At 41.0% G+C, this 9,845-nt stretch overlaps 1 protein-coding gene across 2 annotated transcripts; it reads right to left on the minus strand.

Moving 5' to 3' along the window:
* Nucleotides 1–484: 484 nt before the first annotated feature.
* On the minus strand, nt 485–2,875 carry psmg3 (proteasome (prosome, macropain) assembly chaperone 3). Of its 2 annotated transcripts, none has more exons than XM_056578758.1 (3): nt 2,714–2,875; nt 1,871–2,091; nt 485–812 (listed from the first exon to the last, which is right to left on the minus strand). In XM_056578758.1, the coding sequence occupies exons 2-3, from the start codon at nt 2,081–2,083 to the stop codon at nt 660–662; spliced, it is 366 nt and encodes a 121-aa protein (XP_056434733.1). In that variant the 5' UTR covers nt 2,084–2,091; nt 2,714–2,875; the 3' UTR covers nt 485–659. The 2 variants fall into 2 exon arrangements, with proteins under 2 accessions (XP_056434733.1, XP_056434724.1); XM_056578749.1 differs by lacking the exon at nt 2,714–2,875 and adding an exon at nt 2,349–2,691.
* Between the last annotated feature and the right edge of the window lie 6,970 nt (nt 2,876–9,845).

Consider the following 9,845-nt stretch of genomic DNA (forward strand, 5'->3'; position numbering starts at 1 on the left):
GAACAACTTGTTAGATTTCAGCTTAATTCTAGACTGTTCGTATAGACTCTGCGTTGTGTATTTTCCGTCGTAGTAGTAATTCTTGAAGTCGAAATCAAAGCAACCTGACAGGTTGGATAAGATCTTGGGTTGAATAGATGGTTTATTCCAGAATGTAATACAGCGATACAGACTTAGGTTGAATAATCTATGGTGGACGCGGATCATTGATGACATTTGGTAATGTGTCAACCCAGTTCAGACATTCAATTTAATTTGTATTGCCCTTAATCACAGGTACTGTCTCAAAGGACTTAACAGGCTATATATTTATGACCCTGACCCTAGCCCCACAGAGGGCAAGAAAATACTCCCTTAAATAGCAAGGAAGAACTCTTGAGAAGGAACGCAGGGTGGGGTTGCATTGCAATGCAGACATGCATTCAAAGTCGGTGATGTTTCATTTAAGGACAGGAATATAAATCAAATGGTGCTCATATACATATTCAGTCAGCATAAGCCATTTATTACATTGATCTCGAATTGACAACAATTTATTCTTAAAAAGAACACATAGTTAAAGAAGTGACAACATGAAAATGACAAACATTAGACAGTTGTGTCTTTTTAAACTTTTTTTACAGTCTTTGACATCCTTTGGCAGCCTGACTCATGATCTGCTACCAGACTTGACAGCTTTTGATGAGGTCTCTCATGAGTTTCACAGCCTCTATAGAGGAGTCCTTTAGGGCCAGTCCCAGCAGCACAGGCCTGTTGCCAGCCTCTTGTGACACACAGGTTGCCAGGTTTTTGGCACACACATGTGTTAAAGGCTGAAAAAAAGAAAGGAAGCATTAACGCGACATAAAAGACTATTAAAATAACTTGGCATACATTGCACACTGCACTCAATGTAGTTTGGTGACAAGGCAGTGGTTTTCCGGACTGGCCCAGTTTCCCATCAATGCATCCCTTCCTTTCACCCTGCACACAGAACCATTAGCAGAAAAGTGTCCAGCTGAATATATCATGCCAAACAGTATGCCGTGATTGACAGTTCCACATGGATATCATCGGTTCATTTTCTTTTAGAATCCATTCTAAAAAAAAGAAGGAAGTCCGATATAAAGACTTGATAATTGCCATGGCTATGTTGGCAACTAGAACTAGCAGTCCTCTAAGTGGGTAACGGTTTTTTTGGTACAGTCCCTGTGGCGTTTTCCCTCCAAAGTCTATTTTAGAATACCTTACTTTCAGATGGCACTGTGGACAACCACAGGAAGAAGTTCCTGAACACAGACATGGCTATATTTAAGAATTTATCAGACTTTTTTTATAAGAATTTAATTGGAAAAAAGACTTGGACATGGGTGTTTATTTTGAATTTTAAGATAACATGTTGGACTTCTGTTACATAAAAGATGGTTCAGAGTACTGCGGAAGGTTAAACAGCAGTCAATTCCAGCTCGAAAACCAGCCACATAGGATAAACATTGTGGAATTACAAAGTCAATGCCGGATGGCAATATACACACTAATCTGATGTGTTAAAAACCTTCCAATTTATTTTGTCCCTATAATGCAACAATCAATTAAATAATTTACTTGTTAGAAAAACTCACAAACAACTCTCCCTGTCTGAACTGAATTCAACTGAGTAGGGAGCATGTGAGAAGAGTCATCATGATAACGGGCTATACAAATGATCATAAACAGTGTCTGCTGTGTCTATGCGTTTGTACACAACCTTTCCTGGCTGGGAGGGTTCACTCTGAGAAAATGTAGCTGGTAGTGTGGTTGGATGTAAAGAGTCATCCTTAAGTCAGGATGTGTTTTTCAATAGCTTTAAAACCTTAAATAAACTCACACAGTATTTATATATTTACTGTACCTCATCTTTTCCCATCAGTACTTTGGTGGTGAACATTGGCATGCTGACATCACTTGATTTGGATTCTGGTGTGACGGACACCAACGTTCCAATCTTCCCATATTGTGTGAGAACTATGAATATATAATTGCTGAATTCGGTACAGATGACCTGCGTCCTGACTCCATTGATTTCCTTCTCCGTTTGTCTTGTTTTGATCATGGTGGTAGACATGTTCAATCCTGTAGGACGCAGATTAAGGACAAATAAGAGTAAACATTAACAGTTAATTGATTGTAAACTCCATGATCAACAACACGCAGGCATGCATCCCATACAGAGAAAATGAAATCCACCACCCGCGCGCGCACACACACACACACACACACACACACACACACACACACACACACACACACACACACACACACACACACACACACACACACACACACACACACACACACACACACACACACACACAGTGTAAGTTAGATACCTTTGGTATTCTGCTACATCTGTGAAAATGTTGTGCTCTTTACACGCAGTAAAACACAAACATCCTCATTTATTATAGCCTGCGTCCTGAGCGCCATAGCTAAATCTACTGATTTAACGTTAAGTCCGCATTGTCTGCTAGGTTAGCAGATTCATTTTCGCCAACAGTAACTCATCAGTCGCCTTTATAGCAAACGCGTTAAGGTGTTCAGGCTCAAATTTCCATTCAAAACAGCGATTGGGACCTCATATAATGTCACTAAATACACGTGTTCGTTCAGATACAAAACACACCATGAGCAGAAGCCCGGAAGAAGACAACAATAAGCTGCAGTAGCAAACATTAGCTCCAGGGACAAAGCGTACTTGCGTAGCTGCGGACAACAATGACTTCCTTCTTACCACAGAGCAGGAACAGTAAATTATGTCTTTCAGAAACAATGTCAGCGATGTACTTTCGCACAGTTTCGCTTTTGCTTTGTCATGCTCTTCAACCACCCAAGAAGCAACCAAAACTCCCCCGCTTGTTTGCACATGCGCAGAAGGAGCAATATACAGTATGAACTAGTGACGTCATGTCACTTAATCGCTTAATGTTATCATTTTATTGAACACATTCATTCATAAAATAAGGTGCCATTACACGTATTTTCATTCACAAACAGATGCATACAATGTTTTGAAGGAGTTGTTGTATATTCCAGTATAGCCAGAAGGTTTATAGAAACATATGAAAGCGCAACAAGCATGCAAATAGCGTATGTACTCAGTTAACAATCAAATTATCTAAGTTTATTAGGGGTGAAGTTATTTAACACATGTATCCACCTATCAATACATCAATCTGAGAAAAACGCAGTGCAGAAAAGTTGTATATTTACTGTAATAAGGGACGATTACATTTCATATGAACTCAACCATATTGAGTTTGATTAGGCTAGTATGTTGAAACACTGTTACATTTTTCTGCCACGACAATACCATCAGTTTATAATAAGATGTATGCATAGTACCCCCTACCGTAACCCCCCCCCCCCCCCCCAACGTTTTGCTGTATTAATCTTTCTATACAGATGTCACAGGCTGGCTACTGACAGCCAAAAAGTGATGGGCTACTCAGGCATATGCATCGGTAGGGGGAGGGAATAAAAGTGCTGACACTGCAAATTATTTCCTCGGGTTGCTTGTGTGGCACTGAAGTTATGTCCATGCCAGATGCAACATAAAGCGTCTTTCACTATCCAAACGCTACGCACACACACACACACACACACACACACACACACACACACACACACACACACACACACACACACACACACACACACACACACACACACACACACACACACACACACACACACACACACGCACATACATGTACACACACAGATATCCCACACATAGCAACACACACACACACACACACACACACACACACACACACACACACACACACACACACACACACACACACACACACACACACACACACACAAGCAAAGATACACAAAAACACATACACACACAGGTATCACACACAAACACACACAATAATCACACACACACACACACACACACACACACACACACACACACACACACACACACACACACACACACACGCACACACACACACACACACACACACAGATATCACGCCCATGTATCATACACACAAACACACACCCACACACACAGATATCACACGCACAGACGCACACAATTCAGATCGTCAAATAGACTGGGCTCAGCGAAATTATTATTCACTCTGAATAAACGGCCCTGTTCATAGAATTGGTGGTTCTACTGCTCTCTGTTGTACTTGATCAATCACTCAAGGCCCCTCCAGTGTGTGTCCTTGACACACTTGCATGGTCACCTGATGTATTAGTTGTGTGTGTCTCCTTGCGCAGCGGACAGCAGTATTATGGAATCTCATTTGGGTGTTAAAAGTACAAACAAAGCATTCTCGGGTTACATAAAAGGATGGGCCCCCTCGTTTGTTTGAAATACGTGCCGCCTCAGACTCAACATTGTGGTCATATCAAATATTCAACACTATCACTTGGCTGTATCTTGCGTCGGTCTGTTATTCCCACAAGGGTAATGCACCGAGGGGGAATGGATTCGGGCCTCACACAAGTGACACGAGAAACAATAGGGAGGCAATGAGGACATGGAACACTTCTCGGAACACGCACAGCGGCTCTGTCGCAATGGTGTTCTGTGCATCACAGTAAAGAACATCCTGAAGAATGAAAGCGCTGGGACCTTAATGCTCGTTGTTGTCCCAGCCCAGAGTTTTTAAATTTAGGATGTGAGATGTTTATTTTTTTGGTATACATTATTTACAACATCTAATATGTCCGGATTATGTAACATTTTATTCAGACGTCTGAGGCTTCCCGGGAAGAAACTTTAATTTATATATATACATATTTTATAGTTATATGGTTCAATAAATCAAAAGTATAAGCAATTTAAAGTAGAATTATAACATTAAACATTGTTTAAAAAGTATGACAAGTAATGCAAGTTGTAAGTCATGTTGTTATACTCACTTTGTGATGAAAAAGATAGCAAAGTACAATGATTTACTATAACTAAAACTATAACTTATAACTTTATTTCTTTACTACATGATAAATGTATAGCACAAAAATCTATTAATCTATAATCTATTTCATGACACCAAAATGTGTTACAGATTGAAGGCAATCTATGTATGCACTACCGGTAATAGGTCCTACCATGATAGATTACTAATCACGGTGTGTTAAAGAGAATGCTGACGCATTGCTCTTCTGCTGTATTTACATTCTCTCCAACACTTGACCCTGTCCATAACCTTCCTAGCTCCTTACTACACCCTTTTTGCTCACTACCCCTCACTTACTCTCTAGACCGTACCCCTCAAAGGCCTAAACCTCTAACCCTTTTGTTTCTGTCGCTCTCATTACAGAGGACTCAAAATCCCCATTTCCATTTGGTCCAAGCCAGGATTGCTTTCTTCAATTCAGTGACGTGCTATGACTTCATAGCAATCTGTGGGACCACAATAAAAGACAAGCATATTACGCCTTTACAAGTGGGACAACTTCTACTCTTGGCATTGGATGAACATTGAGGTCTGATATAACAACATAATATGGACGCTGAATGTGGTTCCTGTTCGGTGCAGATTACGAGATGTTATTAATAATCGGTCACCCTGTTGCTGATTGTCTTCCTCCCTGTTTCTTGGAGATAAGCTCTTGAAAGAGTTTTTATCTTGTCCGTAATTTTCTCTGATAGTCCTACTTGGCCTGCTTGGCTTTTGAGACATGAAATCAGAAGTACTTGTATAAATGAGTTTTGGCATGTTTCCCGCTTAAAGTATGACTGCGGGAGGATGATTAGTAATTTATCCTCTTCACATTTCTTGTTGCATGGAAACACCGGTGTCATGAATTATGTTAATATTTCTACTTTCATTCTGGTTCCAGTCGGAATCAACTGAATGAAGTCTTTATTATTCATGAACAAATCTCAAGGGCCCACGGGCCCCCGAGAACCATGTGAGAACGCGTCAGCAACCACCAGCCCCAACACGTACGAAGGCAGCAAAACACCTGGGGAAAATGATGCACACTCCCGTCACCTGCACCTTAGCAACTGTACGATGCCGAAGACTAATGTTTTAATTTTAGTACACAACGAAAATATTCATTTGAGGAAGATGAAGTTGATGAGCTATTACAGGAAATGTCATAATCCTTGTCCCCTCAGATGTATTATGATTGACCTCTCAACTTGACCCGCAAATTGCTGACCAATTAGGGAATCTCTTCCCTGATAGGTTTGGGACATCCTTCTTGCCTGTCAATTACAGATTTGGAAATGCAACACTTTAGGGAGGGATGTAGGGCGGGAGGGAGCAGAGAAGGAGGGGACTTTCTTTGATTGTTTATTTAAAAAAACTTGCTCTCTGCACATGCACTTTATAACTTTATCAAATCTGCCTACAGCAGCTTAAAGGTTGCTAAAGTTACTAATTAGTTTGCCTTCATCGTTTGTTTATGTTGTTTTATTTTGTTGGGTCGGGCATTACTTTGTCATTCATATAATAACGGAGGCTGCACCCTGATGCCATGGCATGTCATTAGTTACTTTCAATAATGATAACTTTCAAAGATGAGTTCTTTCAATAGGAGAACTAATATGGGCCTACTTTTACACACATAGTTAAGCACGTTATATTGATGAGTCTATTAACTGTAATCAGCTTTGTATGTGCATTAAAATGAAAGACAAGCTGTTTACTTTTCCATCAATGTATTGAGCGGCTGATTAATTAAACTAGGTCGAATTGGTAATTCATTCTACTGATCATCTTGCTGGTCTGTCTGGCAGCAGCACCTCATTAATTCAGGACGACTGCGAGGCATTGAAATTGTAATGGTGTCATTAAATATCCCATTCGCTTGATGATGATATTCCGTTCAGATTCAATTATCTTTATTATTGAGATAATAATCACACAGCACACTATTACTACCACTACCTCTCCATTGGGTCAAATGATACATGTTTCTCCTATGTGGATACCGGATAGCCTACTTTATTATTAATAGTGATAATAACAACAATGCTTATTGTTATTGTTTATAATAATATATAATTAGTTGTTAGTAGGGTATTGAATTAGCAGTGTGTGTGTGTGTGTGTGTGTGTGTGTGTGTGTGTGTGTGTGTGTGTGTGTGTGTGTGTGTGTGTGTGTGTGTGTGTGTGTGTGTGTGTGTGTGTGTGTGTGTGTGTGTGTTAATAGGTGAAGTATGTATTCTCATAAGTATTGTAGTTAGTATTCTAGTTAATTAGCATGAGCATTAATTTAATTCCCCGCAAATTGTATTTTGTTCTTCTTCAGTTAAGCCTTCCTTTCCCACTGCATACTATGTCTGCTCACTTTCAATTACACATCTAAATGTTCATTTTCAATGTACACAATTAGGGCTTTGCCTATGTCCCCGGGCTGAGGCCGAGAGCTATCTATTTAGTCTCAACCCTGACTACTTTTTCAATCGATTTTAATTGAACACGCTGAGCTTTTTCCAGATCCCGAAACAAAGTGGAGACGAGAGCTGTGCTCTCGAATGCACGGCAGTTTCATGTGAGCGAGGAACATTCACTTGTTCACCTGCTCTGCTCTCACCATGAACCAGAAACCACCGCGTGTGTGTCTGTATGTGTGTGTGTGTGTATGTGTGTCAGCGTGTGTTTCATGTTTCAGATCAAAACACGACTGATATGCATATTTTACAGTTGGGCTCAGAGCCTCGTGTCGCTGTTGTATGAGAGAGAGAATGAGACGACAAGAGAGGGAAACAGAGAGAGAGAAGGAAATAAAGTCATAGGGGATATAGAGGGAGAGAGAGAGAGAGAGAGAGAGAGAGAGAGAGAGAGAGAGAGAGAGAGAGAGAGAGAGAGAGAGAGAGAGAGAGAGAGAGAGAGAGAGAGAGAGGGAGAGAGAGAGAGAGAGAGAGAGAGAGAGAGAGAGAGAGAGAGAGGGGAAAACAGAGAGAGAGAGAGAGAGCGAGAAAGAGAGAGAGAGAAAGAGGGAGAGAGAGAGAGAGAGAGAAAGAGGGAGGGACAAACGAGAGAGAGAGAGACAACGAGATAAGGAGGCAGTGAGAGAGAAAGAGAGACAGCGAGAGAGGGCGACAACGTGAGAGTTGGAGAGACAGCAAGAGGGGGAGAAAGAAGAGAGAGGGAGACAGTGAGAGAGAGAGGGTGACAACGAAAGAGATGGGGACAGCGCGAGAGGGAGAGAGACGGGGTGCTGCTCCTCTGAGCGTTTCATGTTTAAGGGAGATGCCATGAGAGCTACTCCGCTGTGTATTCGGCCCGTTGTTGCTCGAAGGAGCAACCATTGTGAGTTCAGCCCCGAATTGAGGTGATGAATAAAGCAACACTGGTGGCCTCAGCACTGAGGAAGAGTTGTGCTTTTCATGTGCATTTGCATGTCGCTCCCTTTTTGAGTAACCACTTCAAGTTTGCTGCCTAGAAAAGGGCTTCTCTGTTGTGGGAGCTAGGTCTGGATTATATGGAAAAATGTATTATCAGGGTATTCATGCATTTTACACAATTTCGATAACAATCGCGGTATGCTTGTGCATTGAAAATACCACATTTAACAGTAACAATGAGGGACACTACATTGAAGTATATGGGAATTTAAAGTCACTAAAAGTAGTTTTCCGTTCTCTCTGACATTTTGAACCTCATATTTAGATCATTTGTGGGCCATATCTCCTCGTTAAGACCGAGTATAAAACTGGGTCTCATGAGAGGTCTGATACCTTAATTTCATGACGGTACAATACAATTCAAAGACGTTAAACAATAACGTTGGATTATTGCCCACCTCTAGACTAGCCTCCCTTTTCCTTTAGCGGTGTTGAGGGTTGACAACGGTATTCAGCACAGACAAAGCCTCATTTAATTACGGAGTCTGTGCCAAAGTAGAGCTTTTTGAGTAGAATGGAGAGCTAGGCTGAAACATGAAGATGCTGCCTCCACAGAAGAGGATAAAGGGAGTGCCAGAATAAAAATGAAGAAAATGTCAACTAAAAAACATTTTCTTCATTTTAGGAATACATTTTTCGTGATCATGGTTATTTCCAAGAAAGTCTGTCAGTATGTCTATTCACAGGGTATACTCGTAGTTGTATCATACTTTTTTAGCTTATTGAGGTATGCTGTTGAAGAATAGCGGGTAATTGTAGGATGATTATACATATTGAGGAGAAACGCCGCCCACAAATGACAATTAGCGTAAAGACTACTAGTATATACCATCCATAGTTTCAATGGCTGGAAGAGTTAAAGGATTGTAGCCTCCTCCCATCTTAAATAGAGAATCGAGCTTGAATCTCTTTCCACCCTTTTCCGATTCAATTGATTGATTGGAGGACAAGCTTTCAGTATCAATACATCAGTTCAGACAACTCAAATTACTCTTGCAGGATAATCCATGTATTTCCTCCAATACTTCAATTATATTGTCAGCATTAAGTTGCATTTCACATTTAGCAGACGTGTTTAGCCAAATTGACTTCCAGATACTGGCCATTGAGGAGCTGGTGTAACAGGCATCTTTTCTCCAGAAGGGCATCAGGGACTTTTGGAGCCTTTTGGGAATCCTAACCACCACAATAAACCCACCCCCATATTCAATACAACATTCTCCTATGGCCAGGAAGTCCAAACACTTGTACAGTATTTGCACATCTCCCTCTGGCTCCATGGGGCCAGTTGCAGAATTTTTAAAATGCTTTTGGCTTGTTCAGGCGTGGTGAGAGGAGCTGGCCAGGCGTGATGCACACTTATTCATGAGATCATATCGCCCAAGTGGTTCCAGTGATTGGCCAACGGTGACATCTGAGGAAGCCTCTGAATTGATAATCTGTTTGTAGGCATGAACCCAATTTAAACAAGCGCAATCCTCTGATAAAGT

Source organism: Gadus chalcogrammus, chromosome 2, assembly GCF_026213295.1.
Source record: "Gadus chalcogrammus isolate NIFS_2021 chromosome 2, NIFS_Gcha_1.0, whole genome shotgun sequence".
Taxonomy (NCBI): Eukaryota; Metazoa; Chordata; class Actinopteri; order Gadiformes; family Gadidae; genus Gadus; species Gadus chalcogrammus.